At 40.9% G+C, this 19,350-nt stretch overlaps 1 protein-coding gene across 2 annotated transcripts in view; it reads right to left on the reverse strand.

Annotated features, from left to right (window-relative positions):
• Positions 1–19,350, reverse strand: part of PPC4 (phosphoenolpyruvate carboxylase 4) — a 37,942-nt gene that overhangs the window by 11,215 nt on the left and 7,377 nt on the right. For both annotated transcript variants that reach the window (XM_010264143.3, XM_088900922.1), the window contains exons 9-10: positions 18,920–19,061; positions 366–497 (exon numbers count right to left, since the gene is read on the reverse strand). In XM_010264143.3, coding sequence (XP_010262445.1) covers positions 366–497; positions 18,920–19,061 — 274 coding nt within the window. The remainder of the gene's footprint in view (positions 1–365; positions 498–18,919; positions 19,062–19,350) is intronic.

Genomic DNA, 19,350 nt, shown 5'->3' on the forward strand with positions numbered 1-19,350 from the left:
ATATAACTAATGAGTGATAGCTTTCAAATCATGAAGAGAAATCAGGTTAACCCACCAAAGGGATAAAACAAAAACAGAAAGTAATAATAAAAAAAGAAATATGCATATAAAAAGCATCACAACCACAGACAACCAAGTGGTGATATAGGGTGGATGAACATTGTTTGCAGGAGAAAGGGAGTGACTGGCATTAGTTGAATAAGTGGAATTCTTAGTGAGACAGAATATATTAATAAAAAAGGGAAAAAAGTAAAGAAGGAAGGAATCACTCTTTGTACCTATGCAAACAAAAATTGCAGTATTTAACTTAAAATTACTAAAAAACACATCTTCAAATTAAAACAAAAAAGAACAAAAAGGGGTACCCGTGCAGGATGGCAGATCTGCACCAACCGGAAGTTGTGTGGGCAAAGCAGGAACTTGCTGATTGTGATGCTTCAACTGGTTTCTGTTTAGTGTTTGGTTCCAACTCTCATTCCAGTCCTCAGATGCAGTTTCTGCATAGGAATTGTTCAAAATCTTGATATATATCATGTTGTAGTGGGAGGTATATGGCAACAAAGGTACATAATCCAATGAGTAATCCCAAAATTTAAAAAACGGTTCCTATGAACTAAAGACAATCAAAAAAACGCCAGCATAGAAAGTAATGCCAAAGGTAAGCACTTCAGGATTCAGACTCAAAATCTAAATTTTAGCTGCATTCAGTATCATCTATTTTTCTTTTAAATGATATAAAAAAAAAAATTCATATTGAATGCAGCAAAAGTTTACCCCTCTTTGAAAAGCACTACTTAATACTCCCTTTTTTATGTAGGGGAAGTAGATATACTGAACCAATAGTTCACCTCTCTTTTACAAGCAGAGACAATATTTTAGTTTAAAAGCACTATTTAAAGACACAATACTAGTTATGCACCAAACTCTTCTATAATATGGAAGGACAAAAAGTACAGAATACAAATTTTTCTTTTAGACTCAGTTTGGGAAAAGTATAAATACAAATATGTAGTATGTAAATACAAGGTTTTAGAAATACAACATACAAGGTTTTGCACTGTACATAGTTGTATTTGCACTCTTCCCAAACTGAGCCTTACAAACAAAAATTTGTTAGTTCTTCCTTGGATGCTACAAGGGATGTCAAAATGGACTCACTACATAAAATGTTATCATATTATAAATGTAAGTATGCAAACAAGAACATTTTTATATGATTTGTAGGTTAGTTTAAACCAGAAATGACTCGTATATGAGATATGACCATGTAGAGATATTGTTAAATAAACATATTTTCTCAATACAAGGGGTATTATAATTCTCCCTGAATATTTAATATAGCAGTCGGTCAACTTTAACTAAGATTTTTGTCTCAAACCTCTCACTTATCTCTTCTTCCTCCTCGTTAATATTAATCAAAACCTCCAGAACATGGAACGGGAGAAAACTTCAAGAGATCATTCACCTTTTTTTCTGAACTGAGAGAACAAAATGCCAGCATCTTTACTGTTGAATATGTTAGTCTTTTCTTGAGTTTAGTGCCGCAGGGGCACATGTGTAATTTTATCTTTTTTATTATTAGAGTGGGTCGCCCTAATATAAATAACAAAAAGGCTGGCGACATCATCTTATGTTTTTGACTCCAAACCTCTTTTCTCCTTTTCTCTCTTCTACCTTCTCTCTTCTCCCTTCTCTTCCCTCACTGTTCTGACATTCTCACGTGGGTTTACCAAGAAAACATGGTATCAGAGCGACAGATCTGTGTTTAGGAGCAGTGTGATTAGTACTTTTCTTCCTCCAGTTTCTTTTTTTGTCTATTGTGGATCAAATTCAAAGAAAAGGTACATCTGGTTGGTGTGAGGAGACTTACTGTGTAGTTCTTCCTCTTCCTTCTTGGTCGTGGGCCCAGAAAACACCAAGGGAAGGGAAGCCAAATGCTGTGAAGGACTGAAGGGTGTTCCCGATTTTTTTTCTCTTTTCTGTGGATCGATTGATCCTTCTGTACCCGGGTCAGTGGAGTATGCAGGTCTAATGACCTGTGGCTACTGTGAAAGTGTTTCCTCTCAGCCTATGTGGATCGAGTGATCCCTCTTTGTGCCCTGAAAGGTGGGCTGTTCAGGTAACTTCTGTGACAGCAGTTTTTTCTTGATTACTATTAAAACTACAATGGTCGGGTGGCAAAAAGATCGGTTAATTATTGCTTGAAGGGACTGGTCAGACCTGATATTGATATTTTTTTACATCTGAACTGGTTTAGTAGTGTGGTAATCTGAGAACAAGTGATGTGTGATCAGATTTGATTATGCTGTGTGAGAACAAGAACTAATTTGTGCCTAGAACTATGACTGGACTGAGATTTAATATCTCTTGGCAATAAATCCGATTGAAATATGAGGAAGTAGAGAAGAGAAGGGAAGAAGAGAGAAAAGGAGAAGGAAGAAAGGAAGAAGAAAAGGTTTGGAGCAATAGAACAGTGCTGGCGGCGCCAGCTTCTATTATATTATATAGGGCGGCAGAAATAAGAAGGGAAAAGACCCTTGTGCCCCTGCTGTGAGTACAATAAGAGAAATAACAGAAAATTAAAAAAAAAAACGCTTTAACTAGCCAAACAGACCCTAACACAAATAACTAAATTATTTCAACACTCCCCCTCAAGTTGGAGCATAGATGTCAATCATGCCCAACTTGTCACACAAATCATTGTGCCGCACATGATGAAGACCTTTGGTGAAGATATCTGCAAGTTGTTCTTCTGAGCTGACATATGGAGTACACACTTCTCCATTTACAAGTTTCTCTCGCAGGACTGGATTAGCAACAATATTGATAGCAGCTTTATTGTCATAGTAGAGTGACATAGGATTGCTCACTACAAAACCCGGTTCACCTAACAGATTTCTTATCCACATGATTTCAGCAACCCCATGAGACATCGCTCTATATTCTGCTTCAGCAATAGATCTAGCCACCACACTTTGTTTTTTTACTTCTCCATGTGACCAGGTTTCCTCCTACAAAGGCACAATACCCACTGGTAGACTTTCGGTCATCAACTGCTCCTGCCCAATCAGCATCAGTATATACTTCCACCTTTAAGCAACCATGTTTCTAGAACAACAAACCAGCTCTGGGAAACTTCTTGAGGTATCTAAGGATCCTCTCTGCAGCTTCAAAGTGAATTGTCCTAGGATTGTGCATGAACTGACTAAGGACACCCACTACATAAGCAATATCAGGCCTGGTCATAGACAAATACAAGAGTCTCCCTACGAGTCTCTGGAACTTCTTCACATCTTTCAAAAACTCTCCCTGACTGTCTCCCAGCTGATGATTAGATTCAATTGGTGAGTCAATTGGTTTTACCCCCAACTTGCCTGTATCTTCTAGTAGATCTAGTACATATTTCCGTTGGGAAATAAATATGCACTTGTGAGAGTGGGCAACTTCAATTCCAAGGAAATAACGTAAGGGGCCTAGATCTTTCACCTCAAATTGAGTGGCTAAGAATTTTTTTAGTCTTCATATTTCAGCCTCCCAATCTCCTGTGATCACTATGTCATCCATATACACAATTAGAGCTGCAATTTTCCCTTCACCTCTTTTCACAAATAGAGTGTGATCTGACTGGCATTGTTTGAACCCCATCTATTGAACTACTAAATGGAACTTACTAAACCAAGCCCGAGGTGATTTTTCAACCCATATAAAGATTTTTTTAACCTACACACCTTTTGTTCACTACCTTTGGCACAAAAACCTGGAGGTTGGGTCATGTACACTTCCTCTTCCAAGTCACCATTCAAGAAAGCATTTTTTATGTCCAATTGGTGAAGTTCCCAGTCAAGATTTGCTACCAATGAAAGAAGAATCTTGATAGAGTTCATCTTGGCTACTGGAGCAAAAGTCTCTGCATAGTCCACTCCATATACCTGTGTAAAACCTCTTGCTACCAGTCTATCCTTGTACCTTTCAACAGTTCCATCAGCCTTGTGTTTCATTGTGAACACCCGCTGGTTCCTTCCCTTCAGGAAGATCCACCAACTCCCAAGTGCCATTTTTGTGTAATGCATCAATTTCTTCTTGCATTGCATCTGTCCATTCAGGTTTAGATAAAGCTTCTGCCACATTCTTAGGAACGGGGACACTGTCCACAGAAGAGAGGAATGCACGGAATGAAGGTGAAATGTGATCATAGGACACAAAATTAGAGATAGGATGATTAGTGGTACAAGATCTAACACCCTTTCTCTTAGCAAATAGGAACATCAAGAGCAATGATGATAGGGGAATCAACATTGAGAGGAACAGGCATATCAATAGGAGCAAGTGTACCTGGCTGATGAGACGGATCTGCCTCTGGTGAATCCGATGATGTTGGTTGCATAGTGTCAGGTTCCACGGCTCTTAAACTCAGATGGCTTTTATGGCGACGATGAAAGACCCGGAATGGAGGATCGAGTAAAGGAGGTAGTTGAGTTTGAGCCACCTGTTTCTCCTCAACCTTACTCTCCCCCTGAGGAGAAACCGAGAAGAAATGTTGATTCTCAAAGAATGATACATCAATGGAGACATAGTACTTGCGAGAGGTAGGATCATAGCAGCGATACCCCTTTTGAGATAAAGGGTAACCAAGGAAAACACAAGGAATAGCCCGAGGATCAAGCTTACCTCGAGTAGGGGACAAGTAATGGGCAAAGCAACGACAGGAAACAGAAGCTGATGTGAGGCCTTGTACTCTAGTAACCGAGATGGCATACGGTTGATGATGTATGTAGCACACAAAACTGCACCCATCCAAAAACGTTTTGGCACATTCATATGAATAAATAAGCCACGAGCTACTTCGAGAAGGTGACGGTTCTTTCGTTCAGCAACACCATTTTGTTGGGGTGTCCTAGCACAAGAGCTTCGCTGAAGTGACCCACTCGAAGCAAAAAACTCCGTGAGATCACTATGAAAGTATTCCTTCGCATTGTCCAACTGGAAGATATGGATTTCAGTTTGGAACTGAGTGAACACCATGCGTTGAAAGTCTTTCACAATTTTTGGCACTTCATCTCTAGATCGCATAGGGTAAACCCAAGTGTATCTAGAGTAATCATCAATCAAGGTAATGAAGTACTTATATCCAACCTCAGTGGATAGAGTAACAGGGCCCCAAACATCAGAATAAACAATATGAAATGGAAATTCAGATCTTTTATTTCTCAAAGGTAAAGAACTTCTACAATGTTTACTCAATTGACATGTCTGACACTGTAACTGACTCACTGACAAGGACTCAAACAACTTTGGGAACATAAATTTTAATGACTCAAAAGAAAGATGACCAAGACAACTATGCCATAAATAGGCTCGACTCTCACTGAACAAACTCATGGACTCTGTAGCCACAAGACCAGCTTTATTCTCCAACACGTAGAGACCATCCACCATGCTTCCTCTACCAATCATCTTCCCCGAGGCCAAATCCTGAAACACACATGAAGACGAAAAAAAAGTGACTGAACAGTTCAAGGAGTGAGCTATACTACTAATGGACAACAAATTTATAGGTAATTTCGGAACATGCAGTACATTAGAAAGGGTAAGGCCGAGTGGGAGAGGTATGGTACCTTGGCCAGCTATGGTAGAGAAAGAACCATCAGCTAGTCTCACCTTATCTCTCCCAGAGAGAAGGTTATATGTCTGAAATAAATTTGACTTACCGGTCATGTGGTTTGAGGCTCTAGAGTCAATAACCCAAGGAGAATCAGTGGTATGAGATGACACATGGAAGGCAGTGGCAGCGTTACCTGATGTAGACGCGAAAGAGGTAGAGGGAGTAGGACCAGAATCCATCTGGCGGAGAGTCCTACCATACAATTCCAAATGGTCACGAAAGGAGTTGATAATTTCTTCCTTAGGGTCAGAACTGGGATGCCTCTCTTGAGTTACCAATGGACTAGTCTCTGGCAACGCCATATTAGCTGAGTTATACTTTTTTTTATTCTGCTGACTTGGTTTCTTGCCCTGATCATGTGTTGACTTCTTACCCAACTCTTGTGCCCATTTAGATTTTCCATGGAGATCCCAGCATGTATCTCTCGTGTGTCTTGTCTTCTAGTAGTGAGTGCACCAAAGTTTACTCTTATCATTTGTTCTCTTCTGAGAGTCACCTTTCTTAAAAGCACCTCCGACATTTGTATCTGAATTTCCCCAGACAGCTAGGGCAAATGACTCCCCCTCTACACAATTCATCACACTTCTTCTACTCTCTTCTAACTACACTAAGGCATACACCTCCTGAACTGATGGCAAGTCTTTACTACCCAAGATCTACACCCTGATGGACTCATATGAAGGATTCATCCCTAGGAGGAAGGCAAAGACCCGTTGCTTAGACACAAGTGACTTATACGCCTTTGCATCTTCATCACACTTCCAATTCACATTCTGGTAGTGATCAAGTTACTTCCATATCAATGTCAAATCAGAATAGTACATCAAGAGATTCCTCTCCCCCTGCTTGCAAGTAGAGGATTCAACTTGCAGTTGATATATCTTGGCATAGTGTCTCTGCACTGAATAGGTGGACTTTGCTTGTTCCCATATCTCACAAGCAGTTTCAGCCCACATAAAAGTCTCCCTTACCTATGGCAGCATGGAAACCAAGAGCCATGACATCACCATACTATTTCTCTTGGTTCCACCTATCATATTCAGCACTTCCGTTCTTCGGTTCCTTCACTCTCCCATTGATGTATCCTATTTTCCCCCTAGCAGTGATGTAGAGTTTTATTCCCCTAGACCACTCAAGGTAGTTCAGACCATCAAAGGGAATAATAGCCATGGGGAAATTCATATCCATTCCCCCACTCACTCCATTGTGGCTCCCTGAAATCTCTGAAGTAGCAAAATTCGCAGACGACATGGTAAGCACAAGATTTTTTTATCTAAACTCTCAACTTAGGATCCCTCCTTATATCGACAAAAGCTCCACACACAACAATTCAGTTTTGGACTTAATCTGAGCACAAAAAACAGCACCAATTTCCAAAGAAGAACTATGACGAGACTGATTTTCACCACAACATTAATCAATAACATGTAAGTTCCACCACAGCATTAATCAATAAGAGAGATCCTAACACACATGAAATCAGACTAACGAGCAGAGAAAACAGATCATCTATGACCTACAGTCACCTTTTCATAGGTACAGGATCACACGATCCAACAAATAAAAAATATAACCCTCACAAAAGTCTGCCGACATTCAGTGGTTTGAATTCATTTGCTCTCCACATGGTACATGACCAAGGAAAGAAATAAAAGAAGAAAGAAAACTTTAAGGTTGTACCAGTTGCAGATCTGATTTGATCAGCCCAGATTCAGTCCTCTGTTCCACCCAGATTCAGCAACTTGAAGAGAAAAAACTTGGTCGCCCAGATTCAACAGTCTTGCTCTGATACCATATTGGCAATAAATCAGATTGAAATATGAGGAAGTAGAGAAGAGAAGGGAAGAAGAGAGAAAAGGAGAAGGAAGAAAGGAAGAAGAAAAGGATTGGAAAAATAGAACAGTGCTGGCGGCGCCAGCTTCTATTATATTATATAGGGCGGCAAAAAAATGAAGGGAAAAGACCCTTGTGCCCCTGCTGTGAGTACAATAACAGAAATAACAGAAAATTAAAAAAAAAAGCGCTTTAACTAGCCAAACAGACCCTAACACAAATAACTAAATTATTTCAACAATATCTTGACTGAATTGTGAGTCTATGATTGAACTGAGAACTAATACCTTGATTGAATTGTGACTGAACTGAGAACAAGTTCCATGTCTTTTGAAGATTCCAGTATGTCTGGGGTGACCTCAAGTCAACGTGGAACCAGTGGAGGTTTTGACATGAGTTTCCCCATGGTTGTGATTCCCTTTGATGGCCTCAATTACCTAGAATGGTCAAGGGGAATCAAGCTTTATATAACTACAAGGGGGAAAGTGGGGTATATCAATGGTAGAATTAAAGAACCACAGTCTGGAGGTGTAGAACATGATAGGTGGGACCAAGAAAATAGCATGGTGATGTCATGGCTGTTATTGTCCATGCTGCCACAAGTGAGAAAGACCTTCATGTGGGCATAAACAGCTTATCAGATATGGGAGCAGGCTAAATCTACATATTCAGAACGGCATTATGCCAAAATATATCAGTTGCAGGCTGTATCCTCAACTTGTAAGCAAGGGGAGAGGAGTCTCCATCTACTATTCAGATTCGACCTCTATTTGGAAAGAACTAGATCATTATCAGAACATAGACTGGAAATGTGATGCAAATGCTAAAGCCTACAAGTCTCTGGTTTCCTAGCAACGGGTTTTTGCTTTCCTCTTAGGGCTGAATTCTACATATGAGTCTACCAGGGTTCAGATATTGGGGAGTAAAGATCTCCCATCAGTGCAAGAAGTGTATGGCCTAGTACAGTTAGAAGAGAGCAGACGGAATGTGATGAATAATTTTGAGGGGGAGCAAATTGCATTAGTAGCAAAAGGGAGTGTTGTTACAAGAAGTAGTACTTCCTTTAAGAAGAGTGACTTCCAGTAGAAGATCAAGACTGTAATCAGTCTTGAATCCTAATAGGTTTTAGGTTTACAAAACAGAAGAAAAGTGAGAGAAAGGAGAAGGAATAGAAGAGAAACAGGAGAACACAAGGGATTGAAAGGAGGGACAGATTCTAACAGATCTGCTGCCGCCACTCTCTTATTAATTATAAGTTATGTTCAGTACATAATGGAAAGGACAGATCTGCCCTTAGTACTTACATGATAAATAAAGTAAATAAAAATTGAAATAAATAACAACTGAATTAACAAACTGACTCAAACTGACACTACTACAACTGAAACAAATAACTACACACACTGTCCTACGAACACAATGGGGACCACTGTTGGGGGCCCACATCAGTGTTCTCTACACTCCCCCTCAAGTTGGGAGTAGATATCTATCATTCCCAACTTGGATAGGTCTGTCTCTAACTTCTTCCTTGGTACAGCCTTGGTGAGGATATCCGCGAGCTGCATATTAGATGTGATGTACGAAAGACACTTCTTGTGATGTGACCCTCTCTCGCACAAAATGTCGATCAACTTCGATATGTTTAGTTTTGTCATGCTGCACTAGGTTGTGGGCTATATTAATAGCTGCCTGATTATCACAATACAGCATTAAGGGCTTTTCATAGTCAATACCCAACTCTTCAAGTAGTGACCTCAGCCATAAGATTTCAGCCACTCCGTTAGCCATTGACCTGTATTCTGCTTCAACACTGGAGCGGGAAACAACACTCTGCTTCTTACTCCTCCAAGAGACAAGATTACCTCCCACAATGGCACAATATCCAGAGGTAGACCTTCTGTCATCAACACTCCCAGCCCAATCGGCATCTGTATAGACTTCCACCCTCATGTGATTATTGTTCTTGAACAGTATACCTCTACCCAGGCATCCCTTCAAGTATGCTAATATTCTCTCTGCCGCAAGAAGATGAGAAGTTCTAGGGGAGTGCATGTACTGGCTAACAACACTAACTGCATAGCTGATATCTGGCCGAGTGAGGCAGAGATATAGGAGCTTTCCAACCAACCGTTGGAACATAACTTTGTCTTCAAGAGGCTCCCCGCCCTCTGCACTAATCTTGTGATTTTGTTCAATGGGTGTATCAGCCAGCTTAACACCCAACTTTCTAGTTTCCGCCAACAGATCTAGAACATATTTTCTCTGAGAGATAAAAATCCCCTACTTGGATCTACTAACCTCAATACCCAAAAAGTATCGTAGTGCACCAAGATCATTCACCTCAAACTCTTGATGAAGGAGCTGTTTGAGGGACTCAATCTCATGGTTGTCATTTCCTGTCACCACAATATCATCAACATATACTGCAAGTAGTGTCAGAGAGGACTCCACCCTCTTGATGAATAGTGTATGATCTGATTGGGCATGTACATAACCAAGCTTTCCAAGCTAATCTGAACCTATCAAACCAGGCTCTAGGTGACTGCTTCAAACCATCCAATGCCTTGTTCAGTCGGCAAACCTTCTTACCTGTCTCTGTATCATAGAATCCAGGAGGCAACTGCATGTAGACCTCTTCCTGTAAGTCTCCATTCAGAAAGGCATTTTTAACATCTATCTGAAACAAGAGCCAAGAATGATTTGCTGCAAGGGATAACAGAACTCGGATGGTGGTCATCTTGGCTACTAGGGCAAAGGTCTCCAAGTAGTTTATACCATAAGTCTGAGTGAACCCCTTTGCAACCAGTCGGGCTTTGTACCTTTCAATAGAGCCATCAGCATTATGCTTCACAATGAACACCTATCTGCATCCCACCGGTTTCTTTCCTTTTGGTGGGTCAACCAGTGCCCAAGTATTATTCTTCAACAGGGCATCCATTTTGATTTGCATTGCATCTTTCCATTCTGGAACTGATAAGGCTTCTTGCACTGTTCTTGGAATAGGGACATCGGCAATGGAAGTGAGAAAGGACCGGTAAGATGGAGATAGACGATCATAGGATAAGAACTGTGAGATGTTGTGAGCTGTAGAAGTGGTGCAATGTCGTTTCCCTTTGCGAATGGCAATAGGGAGATCAAGGTCATCCACAAGAGGGGAGGTGGCAACAATGGGAGGTGTCTTAGTAGGCTCTGGATCTGGAGCCGCAGAAAGAACTGGAGCTGGCCGGGACTATCGATGACTAGGATCAACCTGCCTGCATCGCCTGTGATAGACTCTCAACTCCTGCTCCCTCTGACCACCCTCACCACTACAGCCTTCATTACCCAGTGGAATAGGTTAAGGAACAGCCCCACTCAAAACAGCCCCACTTCCACTCTCACTGCTCTCCCTCTGAGGAAAGAAACTCAAAACAGCCCCACTCTCACTGCTCTCCCCCTGAGGAGAAACCCTAGGATAATAGGGCATCTCCTCAAAGAAGGTGACATCCATGGAGACAAACCTTTTCCCTGAAACCGGATCATAGCAGCAATAACCCTTTTGAGTTTATGCATAACCGAGGAAAATGCATTTGGAGGCCTTAGGTTCAAACTTGGAATGATGAGGCCCGAGAAGCTGAACGAAACAGGTACAACCAAAGGTTTTAAGGGGAACAATGAACAACTCCTCGTCTGGGTATAGAAGGGAAAAAGGGGTTTTCATATCAAGAACCCGAGAAGGAACTTGATTAATGAGATAAACTGCCGTGAGGATAGCATCACCCCAGAAGCGAATAGGTACATTGGAGGTAAACATAATGCTTCTAGCCACCTCCAAGATATGCCTATTCTTCCTTTCGGCAACGCCGTTCTGCTGTGGTGTATAAGGGCAAGTGCTCTGGTGAATAACTCCATGGCTAAGAAGGTAGGAGGTCGATGGCTGAGCAAAGTATTCCTTTGCATTATCATATCTAAGGACTTTGATTTTGGCCCCAAACTGAGTGAGAATCATCTGATGGAAGTTTTGGGTCAGAGCAGGAACCTCATCCCAAGAACGCATAAGATAGACCCAAGAAAAGCGGGTATGGTCATCAACAAACAGTAGAAAATATCTGTACCCACCCATAGAAGAGATATGATATGGCCCCCAAACATCAGTATGCACAATATCAAAAGAGGAATTACTCCTTTTATTACTTAAAGAATAAGAGGTTCTACAATGTTTGGCAAACTCACAACTCTCACACCTCAACTTTAATAACTCAACAGACTCAAATAAAGCAGGAAGCAGACTCTTCAAAGACTTAAAAGACAAATGACCTAATCGGTTATGCTTGGCATAACCGGACTCACAGACTGGGAAACAAAAGACTTCTTATCCACTGACTCCTCCCGACGAGAACTCTCTCCAAGCAGATAGATCACGTTCGTCTCACGGCCAGTCCCAATCACCTTCCTCGTCTCCAAATCCTGAAAAAAACATCGGTCAGGGAAAAAGGTTACTGAACAGTTCATGTGTTTGGTAATACTACTAACTGAAAGCAGGTTAGTATCAAGCTTAGGAACATGCAAGACAGAGGATAAAGAGATAGTATCCAATAGCTTGATGTCCCCCTTGCCCGAAATGGGAACAAGAGAACCATCAGCAATGGATACTCTATCTCGGCCAGAGGACAAGTGATAAGAAGTGAACAATGATGGCAAACTAGTCATATGGTCAGATGCACCTGAATCTATTACCCAGCAATGGTCAGTATTACCTGGAGCTGAAGCATGGTAAGCTGAGGCTCGAGTACCTGAATGTGCAAATGCAGATGTGGCAGGAGCTGATGGTGACTGAGATGGCTGAGCTGAACTCCCAACTTCCTTTTCCAACTGTATAAGGGCAGCCCGAACAGCAGCTAAAGTCTCTAGGGATGTGCCTAATGAGGATGTTGAATCAGTGTTCACGGCCACATGAGCATTACCCTTTTTATTTCTTAGTTTTGTTGGGACCAAGTGAGGATGTAGCTTCCAACAAGTATCTTTTGTGTGCTTGGGTTTCTTGCAATGTTAACATACCAAATCCCATTTATCTTCCTTCTTCCGGTCCCTTTCTGGATCACCCCCTGGCTTAGGTTTAATAGCTGTCAAGGCTGGGAAAGGGGGCTGAAGCTGCATCATGACTTTCCTCCTGGTCTCTTCACTATGCACCAGGGAGTATGCTTGAGAAAGGGTCACACTATCTCTTGTCAATATCTGTTGTCGCACAATGTCATATTCTGAATTCAAACCAGCCAGAAACTCAAATACCCTATTCGTCTCGACTTGCTTTTTGTGAGTCTGTGCATCTTTGGGACTCACTCTCCCACTCAAGGGTCTCTAGATGGTCAATCTCATGCCACAAGGACTTCAAGGTAGAGAAGTAGACAGAAACTGGCTTCTCTCCTTGTTTAAGGTTGTTCACCTCACACTTCAGTTCATAGGCTCTGGCAACATTAAGGGGTTGGGAATAGGTTTCTTTCACAACATCCCATATCTCTTTGGCTGTCTTTGCCCACAAGTAATTTCTGTTGATATGTGGCTGCATAGAATTACATAGCCATGCCATAACCAAATAGTTCTCTTGAACCCACTTGGTGTATGTTGGGTCCTCCTCGGAAGGTTCTTTCACATCTCCCAAGAGGTAACCCAGTTTTCCCCTTCCTCCAATAGCCATCATGGCTGATTGAGCCCACTCCAAGTAATTTGACCCATCAAATCTCATAGTTGTAATCTAAAACCCGGTTTCAGATACACTACCGTAACTGTTGTTTCCAAAACTACTTTCTCCCTGACCCTTAAACTCCATCTTTGATCAAGAATCAGTGGCTACAAACTGTTAGAGCCACTGTACCAGAAAACAGAGTAAAAACAAGCAGGTCTGAAATCTGATCTGAAACCAACACAAATCTGATCTGAAATCTGATCTAAAACCAACCCAAATCTGATCTGAAATCAATCGCCTATCACAGTATATGCAAGAAATCAACTCAAATCTGATCTGAAATCAATCGGCACGCACAGTACCAGGCAGCCTGTCAATCTGAGATGCTATTTTCTGAAATCACTACTGTGGGGCCCACTACTGCGAGAGCAAAATTAGGGTTCCAACTGTAGGTCTGAAATAAGTGCTCAGCTGCACTCTCCAAGCAGTCCGCACAAGTGGGACTTGTCGTAGGGTCAATATGAAACCCTAAACTGATCACCTCTGAGAGGGGGGGGTTCGGCCCAACAGTCAAACCCTAGAAACAAACTTAAAAACAGTTCGGCCTCTCCTTCTAGATAGGTCCAACCTATCTCGACTGATTGCAGTCTCTGAAACTCAATAAAAAAAAACTTACTTATGGATTTCGGTTTACTGCCTTCCAGGGTTACCTGAACCCTAACCTTCGCTGCTTCTTCCTGATTACCAACTCTCTGCAAGCCGCGGCAAGTCTTCAACTGCTGCGAACCTCTCCTGGTAATCTCCAAGATTCAGCCACCGAATACTTCTTCATAAGCTTCCAGCCCTAGCTAGTCCTCATGTGGTCGGCTGGACTAGACACACATGAGAAGCCCTAGATAGGCTCTGATACCAAGTAGAAGATCAAGACTGTAATCAGTCTTGAATCCTAATAGGTTTTAGGTTTACAAAACAGAAGAAAAGTGAGAGAAAGGAGAAGGAATAGAAGAGAAACAGGAGAACACAAGGGGTTGAAAGGAGGGACAGATTCTAACAGATCTGCCGCCGCCACTCTCTTATTATTTATAGGTTATGCTCAGTACATAATGGAAAGGACAGATCTGCCCTTAGTACTTACATGATAAATAAAGTAAATAAAAACTGAAATAAATAACAATTGAATTAACAAACTGACACTATTATAACTGAAACAAATAACTACACATGCTGTCCTACGAACACAGTGGGGACCACTGCTATGGGGCCCACATCAGTGTTCTCTACACAAAAGAAAGGTGATGACAAGGATAAACTACGGTGCACTCGTTGTCAGAAGTCTAGACACATTCGGGATACATGTTGGGAACTTCATGGGAAGCCAAAGTGGGCCCAGGAGGTGAGTAAAAAACCAGACCAGAATAATAAGTTGGGACAGCAAGGTCAAAAGAATTTTAATACAGCAAACTTGGCCTCTCAGGAGCCTCAATCATCTACCACTTCCATGAGCCCTTCCGTGACTGATCCTAGGGAAGATATCCTTAATTCTTTCCGTGACCATTTGGAACTATATAAGAGGGCAATCCGCCAGATGGATTCTACTTCTCCCCCCTCGACTTCCTTTGCGTCTACATCAAGTAATGGTAATTCTTCCACAGCTTTCCATGTGTCCTCTCATCCCTCAAACTCTCCTTGGATAATAGATTTTGGAGACTCGAACCATATGACAAGTAAGTTCAATGGTTTTCAATCTTATCATTTGTTATTTGGTCGGGACAAGGTGAGACTTGTTGATGGTTCTTTCTCCACAATAACTGGTCAAGGAACCATCTCCCTTCCTCTTAGACTCACCCTTTATGGTGTTCTACATGTTCCAAAACTACCTATAAATTTGTTCTCTGTTAGTAGTATAGCAAATTCGTTAAACTGCTCAGTAACCTTTTTCCCTTCTTGTGTGATACAGGATTTGGCCTCGGGGAAGATGATTGGTAGAGGTCGTATGGTGGATGGTCTTTACATGCTAGAGAATAAAGCTAGTCTTGCGGCTATTGAGTCCAAGAGTTTGTTTAGTAAGAGTCAAGTCTATTTATGGAATAGTCGTTTGGGTCATTTATCTTTTGAATCGTTGAAAGTTTTGTTTCCAGATTTGTTCAAGTCAGTGTCAGTGCTTGAACTCACATGTCAAACTTGTCAGTTGAATAAACATTGTAGAAATCATTTTACTTCAAGGAATAATAAATCTAATTTTCCTTTCCATATTGTTTATTCTGATGTTTGGAGCCTTGTTACTTTAACACCCGGTACTGGCTATAAGTATTTCACTGCACTTATTGTTGACTACTCCTGATATACATGGGTGTATCCTATGAGGTCCAGAGATGAAGTACCCAAAATTATCAAAGATTTCCAACGCCTTATATTCACTCAATTTCAAACGGAGATCCAAATTTTCCAATCAGATAATGCCAAAGAGTACTTTCATAGTGATCTCATGGAGTTTTTTGCTTCGCGTGGATCCATCCATCGTAGCTCTTGTGCTAGAACCTCCCAACAGAATGGTGTTGCCGAAAGAAAAAAAACCACCATCTCCTTGAAGTTGCTTGTGGATTACTCATACACATGAATGTTCCTAAACGTTTTTGGTTGGATGTTGTGTTATGTGCTGCCTATCTTATCAACCATATGGCGTATACCATCTCGCTTGCTAGGGTACAAGGCCCCTCATTAGCTCCTATTTCCCAAGGCTCCACTCTTCTCCATTCCTATATGTGTCTTTGGTTGTCGTTATTTTGTTCAAAACCTGTCTCCTACTCATAGTAAACTTGATCCCCGTACCATTCCCTGTGTATTCTTAGGTTATCCTTCTTCTCAAAAAGGCTATCGGTGTTTTGACCCCGTTTCCAGAAAATATTTTGTGTCTATGGATGTGTCCTTCTTTGAGAGTGACCCTTTTTTCCCTGCTTCTCCTCAGGGGGAGAGTAAGGTGGAGGAGAAATGAGTTCAGGTTCTTCGTCACAAGGGCCAGCCGAGTTCAAGAGTTGTGGAGCAACTTGAAGTTGTACCACCAACACCATCAGATTCATCGAGGACAAATCCTACCCAACCAGGTACTCTTATTCCTATTGATGTTTTTGATCCTCTTGCTATTGATACTCCATCTACTAATGACCTAGACATTCCTATTGCAAAAAGGAAGAGAGTTAGGTCTTATACCACCAAGCATCATATTTCCCATTTTGTTTCCAATGAGAAATCTCACCCTCTTTTTTGTGCTTTCCTTTCTTCCATTGATAGTGTCCCTATCCCTAAAAATGTTGTAGAAGCTCTCTTAGTACCTGAATGGACAAATGCAATGAAAGAAGAGATAAATGCCTTACATAAAAATGGTACGTGGGAGTTGGTGGATCTTCTTGAGGGTAAGGAACCGGTAGGATGTAAGTGGGTGTTCACAGTGAAGCACAAGGTTGATGGCACTATAGAAAGGTACAAGGCCAGGATAATGGCAAAAGGGTTTACCCAGGTAATATGGGGTAGATTATGCAGAGACTTTTGCTCCAATAGCTAAGATGAACTTCATCAGAGTTATTTTCTCTCTTGCTACAAATCTTGATTGGGATATTCATCAACTAGACATCAAAAATGCCTTCCTAAATGGAGACCTTGAGGAAGAGGTATACATGGTACAACCCCCTGGCTTTAGTTTCCAAGGCAAGGAGCAAAGAGTGTGCAAGTTAAAGAAGTCCTTGTATGGTCTAAAACAATCACCTAGGGCTTGGTTCAGCAAGTTCCATTTGACTATGCAGCAAATTGGCTACAAACAATGTCAGACTAACCAATACATTATTGATTGTGTATGTTGATGACATAGTGATCACAAGTGATTGGAAAGTTGAAATTCAGAGGCTAAAGAACCTCTTAGCCACTCAATTTGAGGTGAAGGATCTAGGTCCCTACGGTATTTCCTTGGAATTGAAGTGGCCCACTCACAAAAGGGGATCTTCATTTCTCAAAGGAAATACATCCTAGATCTATTACAGGATTCAGGAAAACTAGGGGTTAAGCCAGCTAACTCTCCCATTGATCCAAATCATAGACCGAGTGACTGTTGCGGTGAGATTATCAAGGATGTAAAGCAATTCCAGAGACTTGTGGGAAGGCTCCTGTATTTGTCCATGACCCGGCCAGACATTGCTTATGCCGTAGGTATTCTTAGTCAGTTCATGCATGCTCCTAAGACCACACACTTAGAGGCAGCCGAGAGGATCCTCAGATATCTAAAGAAATTTCTAGGAGCTGGTTTGCTATTCCAAAAGAATGGGCATTTGAAGGTTAAAGTATATACAGATGCTGATTGGTCTGGATCAATTGTTGGCAGAAAATCCACTAGTGGTATTGTTCTTTTGTGGGAGGAAACCTAGTCACATGGAGAAGAAATAAACAAAGTGTGGTGGCTAGGTCTACTGCTGAAGCTGAGTATAGGGCAATGTCCCATGGGGTGGATGAAGCTATGCGGACAAAGAATTTGTTGAGCGAACTAGGTTTTCAAATTGATAGCCCCATGTCCTTGTATTGTGATAACAAGGCTACCATCAACATTGCAGCCAATTCAGTTCTTCATGATAGAACTAAACATATTGAGGTTGACAAAGAGAGAAGATTGTTAATGGGGAAGTGTGCACATATATGTTAGTTCTAAGGAGCAACTTGCAGACATATTTACAAAAGGCTTACATCACTCACGTCACAATGATTTATGTGACAAGTTGGGCATGATTGATATCTATGTCCCAACTTGAGGGGGAGTGTTGAATATGTTAGTCTTTTCTTGAGTTTAGTGTCACAGGGGCACATATGTAATTTTATCTTTTTATTATTAGAGTGGGTCGCCCTAATATAAATAACAAAAAGGTTGGCGCCGCCAGCTTATGTTTTTTACTCCAAACCTCTTTTCTCCTTTTCTCTCTTCTCCATTCTCTCTTCTCCCTTCCCTTCCCTCACTGTTTTGAATTCTCACATGGGTTTACCAAGAAAGCATTTACAAAATGTAAAAGCACCATATTATTGCTTCTGCACCTTCTTACCTGATGATCCTAGATGACAGTCCCTAGAAAATCAGGCAAAGTAAAAAGCTAGGTTTTTGGGTACTAAACTTTGGCATAACCATGTAAGCACTTACCACTTAGACAACTAAGCAAACCCAAGTCACCAAGGAGATTCATATGCAATGATTTTTTATAGGCATTTCATATGTGATGCATAGTTAATTACTGCATTGAAACGTCTCATGTATTTAGCCTTCTCCAGATGTTAGCTTGAGTATTTATTGTTCTCATATACTTGTTCAAAACCATAAATTGTTCATGCAACGTATGTACTACGATTACTAGTCAATGATTCTTAATATTTTAGTATGGTTTATGATCTGTATATTCTTGTCATCAAATCATGGATTCAAAATTTATAAAGGATATTATATATGCCCATGTTCGTTTGTCATGTCACATGGGCCTATATTAATTATGCTTATGGGGTATTAGTATTTAAATATTCCATATTACAAAATTCATGATTTATGGCACCTAATGCCATGGATTTGTAACCTTTATCAGAAAAAAGGCTCACTCACTTACTAGGCTGTTAAACCACCAACTTCTCACCTACTTTTGTTTCATTAACTTGCTTGGTAGGTTTCAACAAATAAACCATAAAATTAGGATATAATAAAAATAGTTCTAATTCCATTCAATCATATTAAGGATGTGCCAAACCTTTATGTAGGATCTCATGAGCAAGTCTTGACAATCTCTCACTACATCCCTTCATGGAAAGCTCAAACCTAAGGCTGTCAACCTCCCGAATGTAGAGATCAATTGCCATCCACTGAGATAACAAAGAGACATCTCTTGTTACCTGTAACAACAATAAAAGCAGCAAAATAAGTTTATGACATGACAGTTAATGACTGAGGAATCATATAGGAAAAGTAAACCAAAACAACCAATTTTACATTTTGACACTCGCTTCCAAGAAAGGTAGAGGTGAGTGTAGTAGAACTGATTTCATTTGTTTCTTTTCTTAGTCTTATAGTTTTCTTGCATCCAAACTTCAAACTCCAAGAAAAAGTAAAGGAATCTAAAAGCATAACCAAATTATGACTTTATGACATAAATTGTAGGATATCTAGATTTCAGTCCTACAA

This window comes from Nelumbo nucifera, chromosome 3 (assembly GCF_055504915.1).
Source record: "Nelumbo nucifera cultivar China Antique chromosome 3, China Antique-T2T, whole genome shotgun sequence".
In the NCBI taxonomy this organism is placed as follows: Eukaryota; Viridiplantae; Streptophyta; class Magnoliopsida; order Proteales; family Nelumbonaceae; genus Nelumbo; species Nelumbo nucifera.